Here is a 27,482-nt window from a genome sequence, read left to right as displayed (position 1 = left end):
AAAATCCACTGTGATGAGCTAACCTTCTCCCAGACAGGTCCACTAACTTTCTGGCCATAGCTTTGCAAGAGTTCTAGATATCACAGAATTCATCATCCAGAATGGTCATTTTCATCATTCTCATCAAAGCTTTGAATTAATAGTTAAACGAACCTTCACTGATCAGGCCATTTCTTGGCTATCTTGACACCCCAGTGCTGAGCTTTCATTCCATCTGTGACTAAAGTTATATCTAATTTCATCTCAGGAGAAACAATATGACAGTGTTGGTTTCTTTGTCTTTTTATTCTTTGTTCTAGTGTTGCCAAAATTTGATGTTATAGTCACTGCACCAGAAAGTCTTACAGTCATGGATTCAGAGTTCACAGTGAAAGTCTGTGGAGTGTAAGTACCAGGTGCAGAGCGATTAGTAAACATACTGAAGAGCAAGAACTTCCCAAAGACTGGGGAAAGAGAAAGGACTTAGAGAACAGACTAGAATAAATAGGGCTTCAGAAGAGGTTGGTTAGGGCTGACTTGATGGTTGGAGTTTTCATTTACTTGTATTCTCCTCTCATTTTATTGTATGAGTATTCTCTTCTCAGTGGTGTTTGGTTGGTTAACCAAATATTTCACGGAGTCCCCTTTTAAAGTACAATGTGTCTTCTCCCAGCAAATCACCTCAGAGGGGGGCCTTTGTTCAGCTTAACACTGTTAAATTCTAAAGTGGGTCTTAATGTTTCATCTGTCTTTAACTTCCCCACTAAGCATAGTCATTTGGAAAGACCTTGTTTACTCTAATACAAAGAACTTGTAACTTATAACTGATGGTTGAAATCCTGAACCCCTTACAATTATGAGGAGTTTTGCTTTGATCTCAGTGAGTCTAGGACTTCACTCTAAGAAGAAGAATGGAGAAAACAGTCATAATTTGGTTGGCAGTTACGTCTGGGCATCATCCTTATAGGTGTTATTTTTATATTTATGGTATGGTTCTGGTTCATGGGTGAAAACAAACTCATCAGTATTTCAACTTGCAATTTGTATTATCTTTCTGTAACAGAAAGAAAGTTAGAAAGAAATTGTGGAATCACCCTAGTGTCTGGCTTGCTAGATCCCTTCTCAACCTGGGTCTATTCCTGCATAAATTCCTTAAGTCAGTTTTTCAAGCATCCTCTCATTGACGTTTTTCTTCTTCCCCTAGGTACACCTATGGCCAGCCTGTTGAGGGGAAAGTCCAGCTGAGCGTGTGCAGGGATTTTGATTCATATGGAAGATGCAAGAAAAGCCCAGTTTGTCAATCATTTACAAAAGATGTATGATGCATAATTATAATTCCTCTTTGTGCTTGCCTTTTCCTCCATGTTCCTGCTTCTCTCTCTTTGCTCACAACATTTATTTATTTTTATTTTTTTTTTCTTTCCTCAATGCTTCATTTCATTGAACTCACCTATTCACTTAGATCACTAGCCAGAAACTCTGGGCACTTAATTGTCCTGGTTTTCCAACAGGCCTGAAGAAGGACTGACATGTTCTTTCTTTATGACCCACCTGAAAAGTGTAGGTAGTGATACCTCCATCGGTTCTATATTGATCAATTTAAAAGTAATGGGAAAGGACTCCTTTTTGAAAGCTATGGAAAATTCTTCTCTTGACAGCTGAGAACTCATTTTAACTGATAGAATTCAGTAGCCAATTTTTCCCCATTTTCACTCTGCTGTGGAAGGCCTGGCATTCTTCAGGTACAAGTATTTCCCAGATGTGGGAAATACATGTATATAGACCCAAGAACTTTACTTTCACTTGTCTCACCAGTTGAATACCCATCTAGTTAAGCAGAGCTGTCTTCATACAAAACTATGCAGCACGGTATTTCCAAAACAGTAGAACAAGAATTTCAAAATTAAAAATGTGAAGAAAAGAGATCATGTGATGCATCCACAGTTGGTTTCACATGCATTAGTAATCTCCCAGGCAGAGGCAAGATCTGCTAGACAATGAGAGGAAGATATAACTCTTTGTGAGAGTTTTTTCTCTCCTGTCATGCAGAAACTGACAGGAGTGCCTTTCCTCTCCCATTGCTGCCTGGCAGTTACCTCTCAGGACATTTCAACAGCAGTTTGATGGACTTAAGAACATTGCATGCTGTCCTGGGTCATGGGTGTTAGGCAGTGTCATAGGAAGCATCTGCCTGAGACTTCAGTAATTTTTAAAGACACCACCAAAGAAGGGCATCGTATATTGCCAATATCCTTAGTAAGCTGTGATCCTTGGTAACAGAATTTTTCTTCCCTTTCCAGCTGGAAACTGATGGCTGCCTCTCCCATGTTTTCAGTTCCAACATCTTTGAGCTAAATCGCATCGGTTATATGAGGAATCTTGATGTGAAAGCCATTGTCACAGAGAAAGGAACAGGTAATCCCTTCTAGACAGTCAGAAACAGCAACAGTGGTGTGGTTAGAAAAATACAGTAGAGGATATTCAGCCTCTGTCTGCTGAGCACAAGGATGTCTTCCTATTTTTATAAGCAAGGAGATAATTTCCAGGTAAATGCTACCTCTGATGTAGCTATATACAAGACAAAGTGTATTTTCTCTTGACTCCAGACATGTCTTACAGGTCTGCAACTTACAGCTACTCAGTCTATTTCCATAACTCGAGTGATGAGCAGTTTGCAGTTTGAGAATATGGATCGCCACTACAGAAGAGGAATTCCCTACTTTGGACAGGTAAGTGAAGGCACAGATAGTTTGTAGTGAAGGTGACTGATGAGATATCACAAGACTGCCAAGACGGGAAAAACTAGGGGACTATTTTGGGGGGATTGTTTTCTCCCCAAGCTTCTTTCTTTACATATAGAGTGCCTTATCAGTAATTCCGAATACTGAAGAGTATAAACTTATTCTGAGTTTGTTTCTGCCAGAAATACTTTGCATCAAAACAATCCATTAATTAGTATTTTTCTAACTTGTGTTTTCAGTTTGATACAAATCACTGCTTCTCCCTTCAGAACTGACCATTACAAATGAAAAAAAATAATACTGAGCAATGAGGGAAGACAGAGTAAAACAAAACAAAACAAAACAAATATACAAGGAAATATGCAGGAAATAGTTTCTGTCTCAAAAAGGCTTTTCATGATTTTATGTTTGTTGACAAATCCCACATCACTCTGTCAGTGATTTAAAGCGGAGGTATAAATGTATCTTTCTTTGTCTTACATTCAGTTTAGCCTTTTTCAGTGAGGAAAGGATAAGGTCATCTTACCAGCAGCACTGAAAGGAAAGGATGAAAAACATGCATATCTACACAGAGAAAGATAACAAGATAAACATGTCTGGTATTTTCTTCTCCTATAGATCAAGCTGGTAGACAAAGACAACTCCCCTCTTTCCAATGAGGTCATTCAGCTATTTGTCAATAACAAGAATGTAGACAATTTCACCACTGATGTTAATGGCATCGCTGAGTTTAGCATTGACACATCCGAAATGTTTGATCCTGAGATCAGTCTGAAAGTGAGTACAGAATGGGGGGGGGGGGGGGGGGGAAGATAAGGGGGAGTAAAAAGGAAGGGGGAAGATGGGAGAGAAAGTGGGAGGGACAGGGAGAGAGAAAGGGAAAGGGAGAGGGGGAGGGAGAGGGAGAGGGAGAGGGAGAGGGAGAGGGAGAGGGAGAGGGAGAGGGAGAGGGAGAGGGAGAGGGAGAGGGAGAGGGAGAGGGAGAGGGCTAGTCTCAAACTGAACCCCCAAAAGATTGGATGAGGTTTGAATTCTGGTAATAAAAATGTCCATTCTTTGTATTATTTAATATTCTAGAACTCTCAAAAATAAAATCCCCAAAAATAACTCCCAAAAAATAAAAGAAGTGAGGAAAATACCTGAGTTGTTACAATTCAATGGCTTGCTGCAAGGCTGCAAGACCAGTGTGATATTTCTTCCTTCCCAGTTTGTCTTAAGATGCAGTTCTTAGATAGTGCATTGTGTGAACTAATCATTTTGATGTGAGCACACGATAACGGTTTCTGTAGTGAGTCATGTTTGTTTTACTTTTCTTCCCCGTTACCTCTCCTAATCAGGCAACATACAAAACCAGTGACCAGTGCCACTCTGAAGGCTGGATAGAGCCTTCGTACCCCGATGCATCTCTCTCTGTCCAACGCTTCTACTCCTGGACTAGCAGCTTTGTGAGGATTGAGCCTTTGTGGAAAGATCTGAGCTGTGGGCAGAAAAGGATGATCACTGTGCACTACATATTGAACACAGAAGGATATGAACATATTAACATCATGAACTTCTACTATGTGGTGAGCATGGGTTTCTTACAGAGTTTCACTGAAAGAGCTTTACTAGGCAACTATTTGGGCAGTGAGCTTTACCTCCAGCAATTATGGTAGTGCTTTTCCAGACTCTGGATAACCAGCCACCACAATGATCCATGAACAGAAGCAGTACTGAGCTGGCTTGGCAAAAGTACCTGCTCAGGCAAAATAACCCATAATTTCTGGTTGTGCTACTTAATTTTGTAGCAAGTAACCCCCTTCATATTGGCTTGGGCTATGGTTAATTTCCCTTCTCTACCAGAAACTCTTCATGGTATTCTCTGCCCTACTCCTTTCCCTTCCTTTTTATGCTGCCTCCTTGCCAGTAACATCAGCAGTGCCATATGGCAGATGTTTAAGCATGTGAAGCCATCCCAATGCACATGCTTCAATTGCCATATCTATGTACATTGAACTTGATTGTCATTTTCTTCCTCCAACCTCTACCAACCCATAAATGTATTGTTGTTTTCTGTACAGGGCATGGCAAAAGGCAAGATTGTCCTTACAGGGGAAATTAAAGTTAATATCCAAGCTGGTGAGTTAAGTTGCCATCATGTTTCTGCAATTAAAAAAAAAAAAAAAGAAAAAAAAAAGGGGTTAACAGGGGACCAAGACAAGACTTCTTGGATGTACCCAGCAGCTGTTGAGATGGTAGTATCTCTCTATGCCCATGCACAAGTGCATTACTAGTAAGATCACTATAAAATCATTTAGTCAATAAACTAGTTTCAGATATAATTCAAGAAATAGTGTCCTGTAAAGATGTCCCCAAAGGATAATGGAGGGAATGCAGAGAGTCTGTCTTGGGGAGGCTGTCTGAATCTGGTCACCTATTCAAACTGACAATAAATCTGAGGGCATCTGGGTTTAAGCCCTGACATGTCACCTCCTGGACACTCCCTGTCACTCCAGGATTTTTCAGTTTATTGTTTGACTACAGGTTGCTCCACTGACAGGTCCTGATGCATGTCTGTCTATGATGGCTACTACAGCAGTAGTGCAGTCACCTTTGGGTATGTTTCTTTTTTTGTCACTTCCTCTCTAATAACAGATCAAAATGGCACTTTCACCATCCCACTTGAGGTCAGTGAGAAAATGGCTCCAGCCCTTTGGCTGCTAGTATACACCTTACATCCTGACAAGGAGCTGGTGGCAGACAGTGTCCGATTTCCAGTTGAGAAGTGCTTCAAAAACAAGGTGAGAGACACTGAGACAGAGCGAGTCTTACATGTTGCCAGATAAATACGTATTCTTTATGCACACGTTCGTAACAAATTTCCAGTTTTACTTCTCGTTTCCATCTACTTCTCTCAGCATCTCTCTCTTTATTCTCCTTTTTTCTCTTTAGTCTTAGATCTTTCCCCTACCACCACCTCCTGGCTTTATTGCCAAAAGGCAAATCTGCTTTAACATTAAAAACTACTTTTCTGGAAATACACTACTCCCATATTGTACCCACTTCTCCAGTACTAAACTAGTGTCTTATTTCGTTTTGACAGTCTATGCTTTAACATAGCAAACATACTTTAGTCTTACCCCACTTCACAATGTAATCTAATTTTTTATAGTTTTTCTGTGGAAAAAAATGTAGTTTATGTTTATAACAACTAAATACATATAGAAAAGGAAGCAAAAATAAAAATCTTGGGGTCTAAGGTCATGTGTTTGTTTGTTTGTTTGTTTTCCATATTTTTTTTCATGTGAAACGTATTGATTAGCCATTTTGAATTGAGATTTCACTTTTAAGATTTTTCTCATGTTCAGTTTCTGAAAGCTAAAAGATGTCTATCATGAAACAAAACAGAAGAAAAAAACAAATGGTGTTAAGGATAATGTTTTCATTTACCTGATACAGTCTCTTCCCCCCTCCCTCCCCAACACACACACACACTTTTCCCCTCTTATGTAACACAAGTATCAAAAAGATTTCTCTATGACAGGATTCATACCAGATCTGTACTTCAATTCCTAAGGTCCATGGACCTAGTAAAAATATGATTTGCTCATTGTAGTGCTTATTACATGTAGTCAGTGTCATAATCAGATTTGGTTTGACAATAGCAGCAACAGAATCACACTTCTTTTTAAATCACTTAAGGTTGTCTTCATTTAAGTTGCCATAACGTGGGAGTCTTATTGCCTAAAACCCCGTTATAGTTGAGGTCTGGTCAACAGAGGCAGTGGAGACCAGACATCACCCTCTGGTCAGACCAGCTGTGCTTTAACAAAAGAGCTTTTACTCTTTTTCTCATCCTCCTTTCACAGAAATCTAGAGAAGCCCTGAGTAGTAGGGATTATCCATACCAATATGTGTTTGATAAATTTTAGGTCCAGATGCAATTCTCTGAAAAACGGATGCAATCAGCTTCCAATGTCAGCTTAGTTATAGAAGCTGCTCCTAACTCCTTCTGTGCTGTGAGGGCAGTAGATCAGAGTGTGCTGCTCCTGAAGACTGAGACAGAACTGTCTGCAGAAATGGTAAGCTATCCAAACAAATGCACTGTCTCTTTCTCTGAAGCACTGTTTTCTTCTCCATTGACATGTCTCTCTACTGGAGACTGTGTTAAACATCTACCACTTTTTGCATGTGCTGGCCATGAACCATCTATAATATGTAATGCACAGCCTTTGTTTCTTGGCAGTCAGAAGTCCTGTAAAGGACCTGGGATTTGATTTAACCAGTGACTCTAGGACTCATATGCTCATATGGGAAACTTCAGTAGATGATCACAAGTCAACAGGCAGGCCACATAGGGGCAACAGCGCTATCCTGGGTACTATATATACCCAGAAGGGCCAAGGACAAGAAAAGAGACTTGATAAAGAGTAAAAACCCAAAAAGGAAGGTAAAGCCCCAGATTACTCTCCAAGTAGATATCCCATTATTCTTATCCCATGATTCTCAGCAGCAATCACCCAGAGGGACACCTAGAACAGGTTGCCCAGGACCATGTACAGATGACTTATGAATATCTCCAAGGAGGTGGACTCCACAACTTCTTTGGGCAACTGGTGCCAGTGCTCAGTCACCCACACAGTAAAGAAGTGCTTCCTGGTGTTCAGAGGGAAGTTCCTGTGCTTTGTTTTATGCCCATGGGCTCCTGTCCTTTGACTGGGTGCTGCTGAAGAGAGCCTGGTTCTATCTTCTTTTCACCCTCTCTTCAGGTATTTATGTACATTGATGTGATCCCCCTTGAGCCTTCTCTTCTCCAGGCTGAACATTCCTAGCTCTTTCAGACTTTTCTTATATGTAAGATACTTATCTTTGTAGTGTTTTTTTGGACTTGCTCCAGGAGCCCCATGTCTCTCTTGTACTGGGGAGCCCACAACTGGACACAGTACTCCAGGTGTGGACTCACCAGTGCTGAGTAAAGGGGAAGAACCATCTCCCTCAAGCGGCTAACTACACTCCTCCTAATGTGTAGGAAACCACTGGCCTTCTTTCTTGCAAGGGTACATTGTTGACTCTTGTGCACCAGGACCCCAGGTAGAAGCAGAAGCAGAGAAGCAATACTGCTTTCCAGCTGATAGGCCCCAGGCATATACTGATGCATGGGGTTATTGCTCTCCAGGGGCAGGACTTTGCAATTCTTATTTTTGAGCTTCATGAGGTTCCTGTCAGCTCATTTCTCCAACCTGTGGAAGTCCCTCTGGATTACAGCATGACCCACTGATAAATCCACTACTCCTCCCAGTTTTGCATCATCAGCAAATTTGTTGATGGTATGCTGTGTCCCATCATCCAGATTATTAATGAAGATATTAAACAGGGTCAGATCCAGTATTGACCTCTGGGGTACACCATTAGTTACCAGCCTCAGACTAGACTCCACTGATCACCACCTTCTAGGCCTGGCTATTCAGCAGCTTTTAATGCAGGAAACAGCATTGCTTCAAACAGGACAGCATCTCTGCTCCGGCAATGGCCAGTACATGACCATGTAATCAGGATTGACCTTTGTGTTTCCTTCCTTCATAGATATACAGTCTGCATCCCCTTCAAGACCTGCAAGGCTATATCTTCAATGGCCTCAATCTAGAAGATGATCCCCAAGACCCCTGTGTCTCATCTGACAACATCTTTCACAAAGGCTTGTATTACACACCTGTAATGTCTGGATTAGGCCCAGATGTATATCAGTTCCTCAGGGTAAATGTCCTGTACATTACTTAAATCTGTTAAAGTGAGCTTCCACTTATGTAGCTTTACAGCTTTAACGGTTTGTTAGCAGAACACGTGCATGACAAATGCTCTGCATGGACATCCATTCTCAACTGACTGTGGTGTACTCTAATTTTCTGTCATGTACAGAACTCCCTCAAGTCAGTATTCGAAGGCAGTAATGGCAAAGAGGGAGGAATGGAATAAACCTCATCTACCATATGGTTATGGCTGACACCAAAATATGTCTTTCACAGGAAATGGGCATGAAATTTTTTACCAACTCAAAGGTTCGGCAACCAGTTGTATGTACTAGCGAGACTGTAAGACCTGTGCCATATTTCTTGAATGCAGGATTCACAGCTTCTACACACCATGTCAAATCATCAGGTAATATAGGAAACAGGAGAGAGGTTTTATATTTCTGCTTAAATGAACTGTGGAAAAGACATGGACAGTACTCCCAGATCTCATTTGGCAACGTTCAAACTTTCTGAACTCTTCATTTGAATCCTGGTCTGGCACAGAATGAAATAGCTTATGATGATGACCAATGGCCAAAAAAAAAAAAAAAACAAACACAAAACAAACACCTTTCAGCCTTTCAGTCTACACTTCTGCTTCATGTCCAGTTCTATGCTAGGAAGTGTTGGCAATTGGGAGAGTGCCAGACAAAAGAGATACTGTTGACAATGATTCCTTTCTGAACAGAGGTTTTTGAAGGAGTGCAACAGTGTGGCCAGGACACATATCTAAAAGCCAAATGTCCCAAGCCTTAGTCCTAGGTCTAATGTTCATGTATGGAGACCAAGAGCAGTTAAATAAATGTTTTCTTGCTTAATGATGTAAGTTTATACCAAATTGAGAGACACTTATATGGAAATACCAACAGTCTCAGGTAAAAATAAATGAGTAAACACTAGTTATCCTTCATCCTGGTCCATGTAAATTAAAGCTTGCCATTTTCTGGAATGAGGATTGACGAAATTTTATGAGGAGTGGCTGAGGTCACCAGGCCTGTTCAGCCTGGAGAAGAGGAGGCTGAGAGAAGACCTCATCACACTCTGCATCTTCCTCACAAGGGGGAGTGGAGTGGCAGGCGCCGATCTATTCTCTTTAGTGACCAGTGATAGTACCTGAGGGAATGGAGTCAAGCTGTGATAGGGGAGGTTCAAGCTGGGTATCAGGAAGAGGTTCTTCACTGAGAGGGCTGTCTTGCACTGGAACAGGCTCCCCAGGAATGTAGTCATGGCACCAAGCCTATGGGAGTTTAAGTAGAGTTTGGACTCTGCTCTTAGTCATATTATCAGAATTTTTGGGTAGACCTGTGTGGTGCCAGGAGTTGGACTTGATTGTTGGACTTGGAGTTGGACAGGCTGCAGGGTGAGTGGCTGGAAAGCTGCCTGGCAGGGAAGAACCTGGGTATATTGGTTGATAGTCAGCTGAATATGAGCCAGCAGTGTGCTCAGGTGGACAAGAAGGCCAACTGCATCCTAGCTTGGGTCAGAAACAGTGTGGCCAGCAGGACCAGGGAGGTGATTGTCCCCCTTTACTCAGCTCTGGTGAAGCCGCACCTTGAGTACTGTGTTCAGTTTTTGGCCCCTCGCTGCAAAAAGGACATGCAGGCCCTGGAGCATGTCCAGAGAAGGGCTATGAATGCAATAAGGGGTCTGGAGAACAAGTCTTACGAGGAACGGCTGAGGGAGCTGGGGTTGTTCAGCCTGGAGAAGAGGAGGCTCAGGGGTGACCTTATCGCTCTCTATAGGCACCTTAAAGGAGGCTGTAGTAAGGCAGGGATTGGTTTATTCTCCCTTGTTCCTGGTGATAGGATGAGGGGGAATGGGCTAAAGCTGCACCAGGGGAGGTTTAGGTTGGATATTAGGAAAAAACTCTTTACTGAAAAGGGTTGTTAGGCATTGGAATGGGCTACCTAGGGAAGTGGTTGAGTGACCATCCCCAGAGGTCTTTAAAAAATGTTTAGATATAGAGCTTAGTGATACAGTTTAGTGGAGGACTTGTTAGTGTTAGGTCAGAGGTTGGACTAGGTGGTCTTGGAGGTCTCTTCCAACCTACATGACTCTGTGTGATTCTGTGTGTGATCCTTATGGGTCCCTTCCACCTTGGGATATTCTATGATTCGATGAAATTTCCATTATCTCTTAACAGCTGAAGTTGCTAGAGAAGAACGTGGGAAGAGGCTCATCCTTGAGACTATTCGGGAATTCTTCCCTGAAACTTGGATTTGGGATATAGTCCTTGTAAAGTGAGTATTGCTTCTTCTCTCTCTTTGCCTGTTTTTAATGATTACAAAATATGTACCCTGATGTTCTTCTGCATGACTGCAATTTATTGCCACCTCTTCTTACAATTTGGCCTGGAAAACCTATTTTTTTCAGTCATCACCTAATCACCTGCCCTCCCCACTTCCATGATAAAATGTCCCCAAAACATCTATTCCCACAATGTGTGTACCATGACTCATACTCTGTAAGAAGAGGAACACATCTGTTTAAAACATGGTTTTGCAAAATGGGTCTGCAAAGAATTCCAAGTTTTCTTTCCAAAGTCAGGTAAATGATGAGCAGAAGAATTTTCAAATGGACTTTTGTCCAAAGATTTAGGTGATAAGTTCTGAGGGGACTCAGATATGGGATTTCTACATACAGAATAGAGCTAGTGTTATTGTGAAAACGTGGAGCCTCTATGGGAACTAAGGTATATGAAACTTCCCCTGTCCAGGCTCATTCTTTTTCCATTTCCATCAGCTCTACTGGAAAAGCCAATGTCTCATACACAATTCCTGACACCATAACTGAATGGAAAGCCAGTGCCTTCTGTGTGGAAGAGTTGGCTGGATTTGGTATGTCTGTGCCTGCCACCCTGACAGCCTTCCAACCTTTCTTTGTGGATTTGACCTTGCCATACTCTATCATCCGGGGAGAAGATTTCCTACTTAAAGCCAATGTCTTCAACTACCTCAACCACTGCATTAAGGTGTGTACTTCTGCCCACACTATTAGTCCCTACACCATTTCCAAAGAAGAGTTTGTAATTTGGAAGGAAAAAAAAGGGGGGGGGGATTAAAAAGATTGGTGTAGATGACTGGATCTGTCTCTGCTCTTGATCGATGTACTGCTCGATCTATCTGATGATAAATTATCCTGACTGGATTTGTCTTTCTATGCCACTACAAAGCAGAGGGAGATCTGTGTGAACTGTGTCTAAGATGGGTATGCAAACAACTGTCTCCAGAGATCTAAACAGGAAAGAAAAAAGTGTTTTGTGGAGGATCATTCACACTTCACAGCCACACAATCCATCAATGTCTTTACTGGGGTCTTTCTCTAGGGATATGTGTGAAAGTGTGATGAAGTAAAGTGCTTGTGCCTCCCAAACAGAAGTATGTGGGAAAAGCAAGAAGTAGAGAGCAGAAAAACCCTCATTCTCTGGGACAGAAGTTCTCAAGAGTACCAAAACAGGGAATAGCAAAGTCCCAGTACATGCCCTACAGAGTATGTGTCCAACTAGAGACTGTACTGCTCTCAGATGCTGGGTGCTTGTACTCTCAGTACTCTGCACTTTCCTGGTAAAATGCCTCCAGACCACAGGTGCATAGCACCTCTGTATTGAGAGAGCTTACAAACAGTTTAAAACATACTTAAAGAAAGAAAAACAGCTTTTTTTTTTTTTTTTTTTTTTTTTTGGGCTTCTTTCTTATGTTGTATTTGGAATCCTTAAAAGAGAGGCAGGTACAGAGTTTATATTTCTTTTACTTAGTTTGAATGTTGAAAGGTAGCCCTCCAGTCTCACAAGGAGACCACCACAAAAGGAATAAAAATCAAGACATATCTTAGGAATGATCTGTTGTTGAGGTTTTCATCTCTTGACCTCATTTTTTGGATATTCCTACAACAACAAAAACATAAATATTAGACAGCATTTTTCTTTGCAAGTTAGTTCAAAACCATTAGCACCAGGTCAACTGAACATAGCTCAGAATTCTGATCAGGAATCACAAGTACGTGTTGGATATTTAAAATCTCAGTGGAGAATGTCATGAGGAGCAAAAGAGAACACTGTCAAGGTTGTATATGATAGATGATTCATCTACACATCAGCATCCAGGGCGTTAAATCTCTTCTACACTGTTAATTCTGGACATAAATAGAGACTATCTGACCACCCTCTAACAATAAAGCACCATTTGCCTATGGTATAAAATCTTCATCCAATCACATTCCTCTTTCTGTTCTCAGATTAATGTTTTGCTGTCAGATTCCCTTGATTATCAGGCCAAACTAATCTCCACAGATGATGATGGATGTGTATGTGCCAGAAAAAGAAAGACCTATGCCTGGAATATTTCCCCCAAAGAAACTGGTAAGCGGATGTGAATCTATCTGGTTTTCTGTCCTGAGACTACTACTAATCAATTTATACCTCACCTGAAGACCTATTCTTTTTTTTCACTTGGAGAAATCTGTTTACCCCTATTTCAGGAGGATCAAAAAATCTATCCAGAACTGCAGTTTGTTTATCATTCCAATTTTCAGAGATCAGTTCATTTTCCTTGTCTCACCTAGATTGACTGAGCATTCATTATGCTGCACTACTTACTCTACTACTGTATAGACAGTCATTATCAAATGTAATTTCTTACTTTAGTCATAATTCTTTATGACAGGTGTCAAATTTCCCTCTTTTCTGCTACTATTTAAGGTCAAGTAGCATTCAGAATTACAGCAGAGACCAAAGATGATGGAGACTGTGGAGATGAAGCACCCAGGAACATCAGTATTGGCTACAGGGACACCCAGATCAGGACACTGTTGGTTGAGGTACTGCTGACAGCTCTTACTGTTTTCCCTGTACTCCCTTTCATGAGGAAAGGAAAATGCAGCAAAAGTACCAAAAAGAAGTACAAGTTTTTCAGGTTCGGTAAAGAACTTATGGTGTGGCTCCACCTTCATCTTGCTAGGACAGTGTCCTGCTCTTCGATATAAGACCAAGTCTGCTCCCTTCTTATGTCCTCTTCCATGAGGATCACTGGATATTGGTTGGTCAGTGCACACCTTCCTCCTCCTCCAGAGGAGAAACTGAAAAAGAAGGACTCTATCTGATGGGTACTTCGTTTTAGCAGCGGCCACAAGTATGAACCTGTAAACTGTTCCTTTAATACTGCCGTTTTATGATGCAGAAGGCTGGGTCTGGGTATGGCCCTTCTGTCACTGCATTACTTCTGCATGCTTTGTTCTCATTTGTTGCATGTGTCTCTTTTCCCCATCACCATCCAGCCTGAAGGAATCAGAAGGGAAGAGACCCAAAACTCCCTCATCTGTACAAAAGGTAAGTGCTCTATATACTGCTGTCCTGAAAGGAAATGAAGGGAAGGCTAAAGTTTCTGCTCTTTCCTGCTCATTGGCACTGTCCCCTTGCTTTTGCATGAGGTGCCTAATGGCAGCTAGTGTGAGTACTTAAGAGTTCAGTTCCCTGCTACAAAATTAATGTGTGACCTGGTGCATGTCACTTAGGTAGTGTCTGTGCTGGAGTCAAAAGTGCACAGATACTGAAGGAAGGCTGTTATGAAGGTATCAAAGGGAGAAAACCTTTCTGTGCAAAATCTATTCTGGGCCGCATGCACTCATGTTTGGCTGCTGTCTTCTATTCCAAGGATAACTGTAGCTTGTAGTTTTCCATTTCTAGTGAGAATTGAAGAGGGAATACTAATGTATCCCTCCATCCCATCTTGGTGCTGACTGCAAATGGTTTCCAAAGTTTCCTGGAAGGTGTCTAAAAGATGCACAAGGGCAGCCCTGTCACTCCCCAGTGCCACACTGAAGAAATCCCCTGAGTTCACAGACAATAAATGGTCTGGGAGCAGCAGTCTTATCTTGTTTAATTGATTTCTGTTGAACAATGACAACTACTGCACCATTTGAGCTGTTTTTCACTAGATTAGTTTAGCTGTGCTACCTTCTCTCCTGATGTTCTTTGTGTCAATAGCGAGTTTCTATCTACTGCTGTCTCTTGTGCATAATTTTGAACTGTGCAATTTCTCCTGAGCATTTCATTTCTATAACTAATGCTCTTACACAAGTGACCACAATGTACTTGATATTATTCTTCACAGATGATGTCATTACTCAAGGTGTTGCTTTAGACCTACCTACAAATGTGGTGGAAGGATCAGCCAGAGCTTCCTTTTCTGTTGTTGGTAAATATAAAATTAATAAAACATATAAGGAAAGAAAATTTTAAACTACAAAATGAAAGATTTGTCAGGAACTTTGGGCTTGGTTACATGACTACATATTGGCTTTGTAGCTCATTCTAGAAATCTTTCCTTGAAGTAGCTATTTAGATGTGGCCTATGGTACCTTTACATAACCAATGTTCCTTTTCAGCATCAGTTGTTAATTCTGTAATACATGGTTCAGTGTAGCATCTCTGGGATGTTTACCTCTCCTTCTCTAGAAAGTGAAGTTTCCAGGAAGTTCTTCTTTTCAATTCTAATAAAGAACATCAGCTTGAAGCGGCACTAAAATAGGCAGTATTTCTGGCATGGGCAACTTAGCCTAAAAAGAGTCAGTGTAGGGATTTTTTTGTTGACTGCAAAGCAGAACAGAACAAATCACCCAGTAAGCACTGGGAACTTCAGACTCTTTGGAAATCTCTTCAGTACCATAGAGGCTTACAAACCCAGACAGGTTTTTCCATGACTCTCCCTAGTGAATGAAATTTGTTGTTTATTTCAGTGTCCATGAGCTGTGCTAATCCCCATACACACCTCTTCCCCAGGTGACATTATGGGTACTTCCATGCAGAACCTGCACCAGCTCCTCCAGATGCCGTTTGGCTGTGGGGAACAGAACATGGTCCTGTTTGCACCCAACATCTATGTCCTGGACTATCTGGACAAGACAAGACAGCTGAGTGAAGTGATCAAATCTAAGACCATCGGATACTTAGTGAGCGGTGAGCGTTTTTGCTTCCTTTACAGTGTGTGCCAAAATCCCCATTGAGGTCCAGTGAGCAGAAGCAGTAGCATGGCTATCCAAGCTGTATGGCACTGATGCTGTAGCACAGCTCAGTTACCCAGGGGACTGCTGTGACATTTGCTTTCTTTGATTTATTTTTTTTTCTTTCCTCATCCTGTTTTACTGAAATGCAGATGTCATGTTTACTTTGAGGTCTGTCTTTTAATCCCTTTTTTCTCTTCAACCCAGGCACAGCATCTATCCTAATCCTGTCAATTTAGGTGGAGCACAAAACTGACACAGAGCTACCTATTCTGTGACTCCGTGTTTCTACAGGACAGGATGTTCCATGCCTACATTTAAGCTCCCTCAGGGCTCCCTCTTTACTTGGTAGATATATATCACCTTTCCGCGCTTTCCCACTGTGATTCCGTATAAAACTGGTAGAAAACAAAATTAGGTTTTGTCTTTAAATTAGGTATCAGTTCCTTCCTTCATGTTCTTGCAGGCTACCAGCAGCAGCTATCATACAAACATCCCGATGGGTCCTACAGCATCTTTGGCATCAGAGATAAAGAAGGGAACACCTGGTGAGTGATTTGAAGCAGAAATGGCTTAGAAATGAATTTGCATTAAAATCACGTGGTGTAGGTAAATGTTATCTTTGCTAGATAAATCAGGTGTACAGAGCTGGGTAGGACTGGGACTCAGTAAGTACTAAAAGACATGGTTCTCTACATCCTGTCAGGGAGTATATGCAGACAGAAGGCTGACTAAAGGCTCAGCTGCCTTTCTGATTCCCACTCTTCCACTCTCCAGTGGAACCCAATGCACTGCAGTGCTCTGTAGCCAGGACCAGCCCCAGAGTGTGCTGGTCTTCCTCTCTGGGTCCCAGCTAGACATTATTCTTTTTGCTACCCTCTCCTAGGGGAGCACACAAGGACAAAGCAAGTCACCAATTTGTTGGCTGTAATTATTCAGGCTTGTGCCTAACGTGAGTGGAAGGGATGACTTTTTCTGTTCCTAGCTCAGCTCACAGCTTCATGGTTCCCTTGCAGGCTCACTGCCTTTGTGTACAAATCGTTTGCACAAGCTAGTCGCTTCATCTATATTGATGACCATGTCCAGGCTCAAACCCTGATGTGGCTGGCAAGCAAACAGAAGCCAGATGGCTGCTTCCGAAGCGTTGGAACACTCGTCAACAATGTCTTGAAGGTGGTAGAGAATCACTTTAGTCAAATTTACACTGTTATCATTAAAAAGATGTTCTCCCATTACTGCCAAAAATGATACTTTCCTCCAAATGCCTGTCTTCTGCAAAGAGCTCTCTCTGCACATCTTAGATTTAGTTGCTGAACTATTTCCAGTTCAGTTTCCTCACACTATCTTTTATACTTCATGCACAACCAAGATAGGATTACAGGATTGCAGCCTTGAGCTAATTACTGTTTGGGGGTTTTTGAGGCTTTTGTTTTCCTGTTGTTGGTTGTTTGTTGTTGAGATTTTTTTATTATTTTTTTTTATTTATTTATTTTTTTTTTTAAGCAATGGGTTTCTCTTAGTTTAAGTTCTATTCCTGATGTGTGTGTGTTTCTCACTCATTCCATTCAATGATTGTTCTTCTCTCCATGTCCTTTTCAGGGAGGAGTAGATGATGAGCTGTCACTTTCTGCCTACATTACCATTGCCATGCTAGAGGCTGGGCACTCCAGCTCGGTAAGGAGGCTTTCCACTACTGGTATTCAGCTGGAATTGGTCCCCATTTGTTACCTTGGATTCTGTGTCTGCTACAAATTGTCCAGGTAGTAGAGATGGAGATAGGGAGAGAGAGAGCTCCCAGGGAACGTGCCCCTGATCTGAATGTATCCAAACTAGTTGCTGTGATAGAAAAAATCCCCATCTCTATCCCAATTCAACCAATAGTTTTCAAGCAGGAATTCTATACACCTCAGTGGAATTAGATCTCTGTTGGAGAAGCTTAGGATATTAAATGACACCTTTGAGCTACCAGATAAAAAAACTTGCCAGGTAGTAGCCCACACACCATGGCTTAGGCTTAAACATGGCTTAGTCAAGAAGGTATTCCAAGTAAATCTATGAAGTCTACAAATGGGACTGAAAGCTATGTTGGGAAAAGGCCACTTGGGAAGAATACAGGGACATGGTCAGAGGATGCAGTGATGTGACAAGGCCAAGGCCCAAATGAAGTTAAATCTGGCAAGGGATGCAAAGGACAACAAGAAGGGCTTTTACAAATATATCAATAACAGAAAGAAGACTAAGGAAAATGTGGGCCTGGTGCTTAATAAGGTGGGTGCCGCCCTCGTGACAAAGGATAGGCAAAATTGCTGAATGCCTTCTTTGCTTCAATCTTTGCTGCTAAGACCAGACCTCATGAATCTCTAAACCTACAGACAAGGGAGAAAGTCTGGAAAAAAGGAGGACAAGACAAAGAGATCAAAGAGAATCGGGTCAGAGATCTCTAAGGCAAAATTGACACCCACAAATCCTTGGGCCCAGATGAAATGCACCCACAAGTGCTGAGGGACCTGGTGAATGTTATTATTAGCCCACTCTCTATCATCTTTGAAAGGTCATGGAGAACAGGAAAGGCTCCCGAGGACTGGAAGAAATCCCATGTCACCCCTGGCTTCAAACAGGGCAAGAAGGAGGACCTAGGAAACTACAAGCCAGTCAGCCTCACCTCCATCCCTGGAAAAGTGATGGAATCACTCATCCTAGAGGTCTTTTCCAGGGACATGGAGTAGAAGAAGGTGATCAGGAGTAGTCAGCATGGGTTCACAATGGGGAAATCATGCTTGACCAATCTGATAGCCTTCTATGATGGAGTGACTAGCTGGGTGGATAAGGGAAGAGCAGTGGATGTGGTCTACCTTGATTTCAGCTAGGCTTTCAACACTGTCTCCCATAACATCCAAGCTCAGGAAGTGTGGGATGGATTAATAGACAATGAGGTGAGTTAAGAACTCACTGAATGGCAGAGCTCAGAGGGTTCTGATCAGTAGTGCTGAGTCTAGTTGGAGACCTGTAGCTAGTGGTGTCCCCAAGGGGTTCATACTGGGCCCAGTCCTGTTCAACCTATTCATCAGTAACCTGGATGATGGAACAGAGTGCACCCTGAGAAAGTTTGTGGATGACACAAAACTGGGAGGAGTGGCTGATACACCAGAGGGCTGTGCTGCCATTCAGAGTGACGTGGATAGGCTGGAGCGTTGGGTGGTGAGGAATCTCATGAAGTTCAACAACGGCAAGTGCAGGGTCCTAGGGAGAAATAACCCTATGCACCAGTACTGGCAGGAAGCTGATCTGATGAAAGCAGCCTTGCAGACAAGGACCAGGGAGTCCTGGTAGACAACAGGCTAACCATGAGCCAGCAAGGTGCCCTTGTGGCCAAGAAGTCCAACGGTATTCTGGGGTGCATTAGGAAGAGTGTTGCCAAAAGGTCAAGGGAGGTGATCCTGCCCCTCTACTCAGCCCTGGTGAGGTATCACCTGGAGTACTGTGTCCAGTTCCAGGCTTCCCAGTACAAGAGCGACATAGAGCTCCTGGATTGAGTCCAGCAGAGGACAAAGATGACTAGGGGGCTGGAGCATCTCCCAGATGAGGAGAGGCTGAAAGAGCTGGGCTTGTTTAGCTTGCAGAAGAGAAGACTAAGAGGGGATTTTATCAATGTATCTGAAGGGAGGGTGTCAAGAGGATGGAGTGGGACCCTTTCCAGTGGTGCCCAGTGACAAGACAATAGGCAATGGGCACAAACTGAAACAAACTAAATATGAGGAAATGTTTCTTTACTGTAAGGGTGACAGAGCACTAAAACAGGTTACCCAGAGGGGTTGTGGAATCTCCTTCTTTAGAGATTATTCAAAACCCACCTGGATGCAATCCTGTGCAACATGCACTAGGTAACCCTGCTTGGCAGGGAGGAGTTGGTCCAGATGATCTCCAGGGATCCCTTCCAATGTCAGCCATTCTGTGATTCTGTGGAAAGGAAGGTCCATGAGAATAAAAAGCAGATTTGTCATTTTAAAAAAGTGACTAGTACAAAGAAGAGTATAGCTGGGATGTTAGACTTCAATATATGAGTTTGTCTCCAGTTTGTCATGTGTTTTTTGAGGACCTTCCTGGTTAAGGAACACATTAGTGAGGACATGGGGTCCGATGGTGAACTTCTTTCACTCGGTGTAAACCTAGTGCAACACCACAGAATTAAATTAAAACTACAGCAGAGTCACTAAGAATAGACTACCCCAAAATGCTGGGTTTGTTCAAGGCAACAGAATCTTGAACATACAAGTGCAGTGTGAATTGTTAGCATAAAGGTAAGCAGAAGGAATTATGTGTGAAAGAAGCAGAGCAGTCTTTTGTTTATGCACCTACATCTTCAAGAACACACTGAAAATCTGCTCTATTTCTATGGTGTTTCCATCTGAAATCCCTCCTTAAGGGGCTTTGGATTCTCTTTCCCGAAGTCACTATACAAACTGAAGTCCCATTCTAGTTGCTATAACAGGATGAAGAATAGGTTTAAAGACACACTCGATCGGGTGAAGACAACTGTTCAGAATTCAGACCAATGTTACATTTTTGTTTTTTTGTTTGTTTTTGAAGTACACAGTAATACGAAATGCCTTTTATTGCCTGGAGACTGCATCTGAGAAGAATATCAGTGACATTTACACACAGGCACTCATGGCCTATGCTTTCTGCTTAGCTGGAAAGGCAGAAATATGTGAATCATTCCTTAGAGAGCTACAGAAATCAGCAAAGGAAGTTGGTGAGTTTCAGCCATTTCAAGATTTTGGGAGGCGGGAAGATGGAATAGATCTTACTGATGGCATGTGTTCTAACCTTGACAATATCAAGAGTATAGACACATAAATCTTCCACCAGACATCCCAAAATAATTTTGGAGTAAACTTACAGCGTATCTGTTGCTCCATAGTAAGTAGCTATGAGAAAGAGACGAGGACATATTACATCTCTGAGGCAGCGTAGAGCAGTGACTCCCATAATCCATTCTCATCACTCCTTACCCTCTCTTTGTTTCTTCAGATGGTTCAAAGCACTGGGAGCAGAAACAGAGATCCCCATCTGAAAAATCCCCCTTCTTCCCTGACCATGCCCCATCAGCTGAAGTAGAGATCACTAGTTATGTTCTGTTGGCATTGCTCTACAAACCCAACCGGAATCAAAAGGATCTCACACAGGCCTCAGGAATTGTGCAGTGGATCATCAGGCAACAGAATCCCTATGGAGGTTTCTCTTCCACACAGGTGAAGAAATTCCCTTCCACTCCCCAGTCAGTCCTAGGAACTGGGACACTATTTCAGTGTGTCAGTGAGGTTATGACTACCTAGTCTTATTTCTCTCTTGCTATTGCTGTCTCATACATGCAGAGACCAAGCGTTTCTGATGGAGGGTTACAAATTCTTTTTTCTGTTCTTTTTTTTTTTTTTTATCTTCTTTTTAACTTGGTTAACAAAGGTTAAATCCATGAGGGAGTGATTTGACTAGCAACAAATAGAGATATTCATGTCAAGAATAAGGCTAAAAAAAACTTTGGTTTCCAGGTCGTCTTTGTTATATGACCAAGGGGTGCTCTGCAGTTCCCTAGGAAACACGCTTTTCCACTTGAAATATCCTACTGAAAAACTTCAGAAGTGTGCTCTAGTGCTTATATTTTATGTTCTGAGACCTTCATTGTGAGTGGAGAGTTTTCTTCCACCCTGAAACATACATGTCGGAATGAATTGGATCCTTCTATATGGGAAATTATACACAAAATTATACTTTAATTAAATTATACACAAGTTCAGGTTATTTTTTAGACAGGACAAAGTGACTTTGATTTGTATTGGAACCATGACTTTGATTTCCTCTGCATCAGTCACACTGTGTAGCTAATTGTCTTTTATTTCAGGACACAGTCATTGCTCTTCAAGCCCTTGCTGCTTATGGTGAGGCCACCTACAATTCTATTACACAAAATGTAGTCAAGATCACTTCCAAAAAGCCTTTTGAGAAGGTATTTACTGTCAACAATGAGAACAGGCTCCTGCTGCAACAGACTCCCCTTCCTGAGGTCCCTGGGAAATACAACCTAACAGTGAATGGCACCGGGTGTGTACTTATGCAAGTAAGTGTCTGCCCTTCTCTTCATTGTGTCCCACATTCTGCATGCCATACAGCCATGTTTCTGATGACTCTCCATCTGATTTCTCTTTATTTTTCCTAATGATTTGATTTTCCTAAACTCTTCAAACAGTCTTTTCCTCGTCCCATATTCTGACTCCCATGATGGGATCACAGAATGGCAATAAAAAGAGTCTTTTCTGATCATCAACTGGTTTCTCTCTGGGTGGTGACTGGGTACAAGCACCTTTACTGTTAAAGAGCAGAAGTCTGATGAGTCCATCTTTGACATAATCAAGGATCTTCAACATTCCCAGGAAACTTCACGAGGTCCGATGTTCTTTTTTAGAATTCACAGAAAATCCCTTGGCCTCCTTGAAAAATACTTTTTCTCCTCCTCCAGACAGCACTGAGATACAACATTCACCTTCCTGAGGGGGCCTTTGGATTTTCTCTCTCAGCACAGACATCAAATGCTTCCTGCCCACAGGATCAACCAGCAAAATTTGATATTGTCCTCATAAGCAGGTAATATACTATCAACAAACCATCTGAACTGTTGACAAGACATGCCAAGCAGACTGCTGTGTATATTCAGTTTTGCTTAAAGTCATAAACCATGAGCTGATCTGTGCTGGAGAGAGTTGTTGATATCAGCCTATAAGGCTTATCCCAAAGGACCTTGTGATACCCCCGGTATTAGCACATATGGTGCTTGCACATACTTGACCCCTTCATACCAGGGGCCTCCCCATTGTCTCCCGTACAAGCCAGTCAGTAAGTGCATGTGGTTCAATCCAGTTGTATGAGGCCATAAACAGAAAGTGAGATTTGCTTCCCTTAACACAGTCCAGACTGACAGGGCACTCTGTTGTTTCAGTTACACAGGGAAGCGCAGTAGCTCCAACATGGTCATTATTGATGTGAAGATGCTCTCTGGCTTTGTTCCTGTTAAGTCTTCTCTGGATAAGGTAAACTATAGGAACAAGATTGAATGAGTCATCCCAGGGACAGGGGAGATATCCAGTTGTGACAACAGGAGCTGCATGAAAACATAGGCTTGGTTAAGAAGAATTCACATACAAAGTGCAAGGTTTTCAGATAGCATCAAAGTGGGTGGGAGTATTGATCTGTTTGAGGGTAGGAAGGCTCTGCAAAAGGATCTGGATAGGCTAGATGAATGGGCTGCATCCAATCACATGAAATTCAACAAGGTCAATTGCTGGGTCCCACACATGGGTCACAAGAACCCCACGGAGGGGGATAAACTAGGGGAAGAGTGTCTGGGAAGTCACACATCAGCAAAGGACCTGGGGATGTTAGTCTGAACATGAGCCAGCAGTGTGCCCAGGTGGCCAGGAAAACCAATGCCAACCTGGCTTCTGTCAGAAATAGTGTGGCCAGCAGGGCTAGGGAAGGGATTGTCCCTCTGTGCTCAGCACTGGTGAGACTGCACCTCTAGTACTGTGTTCAGTTTTGGGCCTCTCACTACAAGAAGGATATTGAGTTGCTAGAGGGTGTGAAAAGAAGAGCAACAAAGCTAGTGAAGGGACTAGAAAACAAGAGTTAGGAGGAGTGGCTGGGAGAATTGGGGAAGTTTAGTCTAGAGAAGAAAAGGCTGAGAGGACACCTCATTTCTCTCTATAACAACCTGAAAGGAGGTTATAGTGGGGTAAATGTTGGTCTATTTTCTCAGATAAGTGATAGAACATGAGGCAACAGCCTCAAGTTGCACAAGGGAAGGTTCAGATTGGCTCTCAGGAGGAATTTATTCATGGAAAGTGCAGTTAGGCATTGGAACTGGCTGCTCAAGGAAGGGGTGGAGTCACCATCCCTGGAGGTATTTAAGAGATATGTTAATGTGGTGCTTAGGGACATGGTTTAACAGTGGACTTGATAGGGCTAGACTGATGGTTGGATTTGATGATCTTAAAGATCTTTTCTACTCTAAATGATCCTGTGATTCTATGAAACCCTGTGAGGTGTCCGTATGGCTGCACCATCTTCATTGCTGTGTGGAGGAATGCCCTACAAGGAGCTGTGAGCATATAACACAGACCTTCACACATTAAAAATTAGGAAGGGTTCCAGCTAAAGCTGGACAAGCTGGCAACTGCAACTCAGAGCTGGCTAAGTAGGGAAGTACTAAGTAGGGAAGTACTAAGACTACTATTAGGGAAAGAGTCAGAAATCTACCAGGCTAGATTGGAAACCTATATGACAACATAGGCAGGCAGTTTTCCCTTAAAGAACTGCAGTGCATCCCAACTTGGGAAGTGCTCATAAACTCTGCTAAGTTAAGTGCCAGTTTTTGCTCGGTCCCCCCTATCTATTCAGGAAAATTTGGACTCTAAAAATGTCAGCTGCCAGCCATTAACACCAGACTATGAGCAGAATGAATCCCAAAGCCACAGGGTGGTTGGTTCTAAGATAGCACTTGTTTTTTAATGATTTATTAATATATCAGTTTATCTCCATTTCCTTATTTTAAAGCTCGTTGATGGCCACACAGTGATGCAAGTAGAATACAAGAAAAATCATGTTCTCCTTTATCTGGAAAATGTAAGTTCTGAATTCTGGCTATTTGATTTACACAAATGATAAAAGCGTTGTGTAATATACACACCTACAGAGAGGATACACTCTATAAAGTGCATTATGATGTTCCCTTCCCCATCAGCTTTGCCCTCTATTCACTGAGCTGCTTGGTCCTCAAACTACGTTATACCCCAAACAGCTTCAAACTGACAGCTGAGCTACTAGAAACTAGAAAGAAATTAATAATAATAATAATAATAAAAGTATAAATAAATTAATCAAAAAATCATTCTCTTTTCAGTAAGTAGTGGATAAACTCCAGTAATGTGGTTCCTTTATGTGTATGTTCCCTTGGTAGGGTCCTAGTATATCTCAGTCCTTCTAACAGGACGCAGAACAATACTCTGATCTTCCCTGAAAAATTTTCCATTCCTTCTCTTATGCCAGTTCATTCCAAACCTAACTTGTAATCTAACCTCTGGACCAGAATTTGCATATTAAAAGTACATTTGCTTGGAGCCCTGCAGGACTAACAACAAAATTAAATCTCCCAGTGGTGTATATTGGTTCACAGTTTCTTGGTGACACATAATACCTGAAATGGAAGAATTAGAATACCAGCCTTGATTGTCCTGACCTTTGGGAGATCCTGGAGAATTAAGCTCTCAATCCTTTGGGACTTTTTAAGACTCTCTGGCCTGAAGGCAATAAAATGTGTTTAACTTACAAAATAAGGTAATACGAACAGGATAGGAAACACATCTTCTCTTCAGTTTCACTTTGAACTCTCCAAAAATATTTCTTCAGCTTGGCAGTCAGGTAATGTGTATCTGTATGTGGGGCATCATTGGGATTGGAATACATCATTGATCAGATCCCCCTGTCTGCTCCAAGACTGTTATATGAATAGAAAGTCTTATGTGATTCCTGTCCTTTGGTTCCCAGATCTTGCAAAAGAAAAAGAAAGAAATCACTTTCTCAGTTGAGCAGGACTTTGTAGTGACCCATCCAAAGCCAGCTCCTGTGAAGATCTATGATTACTATGAAACAGGTAGGTCTTTTTATTTTAACCAGCATGAAGTGTGGGGAAGGGACAGGGAGAGCAAAAATACTGCATGTGTAAGAGACAGAGAACCAACCCTCATGGAACTAACACTCCTCTGAACTGTATTAGGAATTGGAGCTAATGCCAGGGGAAAGATCCATCTCACTTTAGCGAGCTTGGGCTCATGTCCAAGGTGACAAGTGGGCATGACTGGAAAGGTATGAAAATGTATGTCCCAGAACAAAGGAAATTTCAAGAATCTTCAAGGATCTTCAAAATAAGTATATGTAGGGTATATACACCTCCAGGGAAATGAACAAGAAATGGTCTCCAGGAAACATTTCTTTCCCTCTTTTTCCAGAAGAGTATGCTGTTGCTCAGTATATGTCACCTTGCAAAGATGCAGTTGCAGAAATGGATGACTGATTAGCAAAGGTAAGTAAAAGCCAGGAAAAAATAATAAATAAATAAATTAATTAATTAATTAATGAACAATGACAACAGAAGGTGGCAATGAGGATGAAGCACTGGGGAAGGAAACAAGAGAGAACAGTTAGTAAAAAGAAAAGTGAGAAGGTGAAGTATAAAACAACATGAACATAGGAATTGGCCATATGAGAAGAGTGATAACTATACTTGCAGAAAAGGAGCCTTCAACCTCTACCAGGCTTCCCAGAAAGCAGCCAAAGACAGTGACCAGATCCTCTCCCATGCTACATGCTCTGTGGAGTTTAAATAGGTACCTCTGTGCTGTTCAAGAGAAGGCCTCAGCTTCTCTGTAGTGTGAAAGCCAAAATGCAGAAAAACAGAGACACTGTAAAATACCTTCAGAGTCTTCTCAAAAGTGACAGTGCTTAACAAACAATATTCTACCTACAGCCTCCCTTGAAAGCCTCCCCTGCAAAGCCTGTGCTTCATGGGCATGAGCAAGATGTTTCACATGGACTTAAGAAACCACATCCTGGCCAACTAATGCATGTTCTGAGGAAAATATTTGAGATGACATGAACCATGGAGGTGGTGTGTTGACTAGCTAGATATACAATGCTGTCTTACTGTAGGGTAGGCCCAGGTCTGTGTGCTGCTCAGTGTAGCAGTTATGCTGGCTGTTAAGTGCTGAAATTCTCTTGGCGCATGGGCAGAGCTTGCTGTCAGTCCTTGGTCTAGCTCTTATCTGCTTTACACAGAATGGGCTGCCTATTCAGTATCCTGAAAGTGTATTTTATATCCCGTACCTGCTGTTTGATTTTTTTTCTGTTGTTTTGTTTTGTTTTGTTTTCTTATTAAGGTTATTTTCTTTTTTCCCCTACAGGATCATGATGTATGTTCAACAATTGATCAAACACCCTATTTTCTTCTGTCATTAAGTCCCAGAAAGGGTCTTTTCACCTTTCTAAGTACAGTGGGAGTCTGTGATATTGTTTGTACTAGTGGCTGTTTCTTTATTTCCCTTCATGGCATATCTCTTCAGATCTGTATCATAATCATGTATACTTTTTCATCAATAAACCTCCTTTTTACACTGGGTATTAGCTTTCTTTCGGTATCACAGAACAGTCAGTTTAATGACAATCCACATGTTATGGTGGCTGGCCGGAGAGGAACAAGAGAGAAGCATCTCTGTCCCGCGTGTGATATTCAGCCTCCTATGCCAGCTGCAGCTGATAACTACTGGTAACTACTGCAATATGCAGCATGTTTGGACACTCCCAGCCTCTCATCTCTGGAGTTTAGTCCCTGTTCCACATGGCTATTGAGCAGCCTGACACTTTTCCCCAGCCCCACTAAGGGGCTGCCTCTGCTCCTTTGTCTTAAAAGTAAGGTTTTATGTACAGACATCATGGAGTGTCTCGGCATTGTGCTAAGTAGAGGAATGAGTGAAGAAAGGGGCAGGTTTCAGGTCCCACATGACGGGACATGCATGCATGGCAGGTACCTCCTTATGCTGGAGATGCACCAGGCAGCATGCGATAATGACCGTGACTGTCCTACTTCCTCCTAGTCCCAAATCTCACCCTGCCAAGCTATCCAGTCCACCGGACTGGCCAAGACTTTTTCCAAGAGAAATGGTGAGAGCCTCGAGCACGTTGCCCTGGACTGATACAAGCCACAAGCCCGCTGCCACCCTGCACCTCTCCTCATCGCCCACTCAGCTCTGCCCGGCTCTGCTACACATGGAGCCGCGGTGCTTTCCGCACGGGGGGGCTGGATAAATGCTCATGGGCTGAACCGTGCCAGAGCCACAGCACAGATGGCAACAACGCAAAATACACCTGGGGGACGCCGGGCTTGGGCCACTGCCGG

At 42.3% G+C, this 27,482-nt stretch overlaps 1 protein-coding gene across 1 annotated transcript in view; it reads left to right on the top strand.

The window, feature by feature from the left end:
- LOC137865820 (ovostatin) overlaps positions 1-27,100 on the top strand; it is a 32,439-nt gene extending 5,339 nt beyond the window's left edge. Inside the window, exons 7-36 of the mRNA XM_068701304.1 lie at positions 300-384; positions 1,184-1,295; positions 2,280-2,394; positions 2,599-2,708; positions 3,339-3,497; positions 4,058-4,285; positions 4,781-4,838; positions 5,355-5,500; positions 6,632-6,781; positions 8,283-8,453; positions 8,723-8,855; positions 10,632-10,728; positions 11,231-11,459; positions 12,722-12,845; positions 13,185-13,303; positions 13,760-13,811; positions 14,596-14,679; positions 15,264-15,440; positions 15,951-16,032; positions 16,501-16,657; positions 17,084-17,158; positions 20,072-20,237; positions 20,516-20,736; positions 21,384-21,599; positions 21,999-22,123; positions 22,476-22,566; positions 24,089-24,157; positions 25,079-25,184; positions 25,540-25,613; positions 26,491-27,100. Of these exons, the coding sequence (XP_068557405.1) occupies positions 300-384; positions 1,184-1,295; positions 2,280-2,394; positions 2,599-2,708; positions 3,339-3,497; positions 4,058-4,285; positions 4,781-4,838; positions 5,355-5,500; positions 6,632-6,781; positions 8,283-8,453; positions 8,723-8,855; positions 10,632-10,728; positions 11,231-11,459; positions 12,722-12,845; positions 13,185-13,303; positions 13,760-13,811; positions 14,596-14,679; positions 15,264-15,440; positions 15,951-16,032; positions 16,501-16,657; positions 17,084-17,158; positions 20,072-20,237; positions 20,516-20,736; positions 21,384-21,599; positions 21,999-22,123; positions 22,476-22,566; positions 24,089-24,157; positions 25,079-25,184; positions 25,540-25,604 (3,722 nt within the window). The 3' untranslated portion in view covers positions 25,605-25,613; positions 26,491-27,100. The remainder of the gene's footprint in view (positions 1-299; positions 385-1,183; positions 1,296-2,279; positions 2,395-2,598; positions 2,709-3,338; positions 3,498-4,057; positions 4,286-4,780; positions 4,839-5,354; positions 5,501-6,631; positions 6,782-8,282; positions 8,454-8,722; positions 8,856-10,631; positions 10,729-11,230; positions 11,460-12,721; positions 12,846-13,184; positions 13,304-13,759; positions 13,812-14,595; positions 14,680-15,263; positions 15,441-15,950; positions 16,033-16,500; positions 16,658-17,083; positions 17,159-20,071; positions 20,238-20,515; positions 20,737-21,383; positions 21,600-21,998; positions 22,124-22,475; positions 22,567-24,088; positions 24,158-25,078; positions 25,185-25,539; positions 25,614-26,490) is intronic.
- Positions 27,101-27,482: the final 382 nt, after the last annotated feature.

Source organism: Anas acuta, chromosome 1 (genome assembly GCF_963932015.1).
Source record: "Anas acuta chromosome 1, bAnaAcu1.1, whole genome shotgun sequence".
NCBI classification, from domain to species: domain Eukaryota; kingdom Metazoa; phylum Chordata; class Aves; order Anseriformes; family Anatidae; genus Anas; species Anas acuta.
Note: the sequence above shows the minus strand (reverse complement) of the source record. Positions and strands in the feature narration are given on the sequence as shown.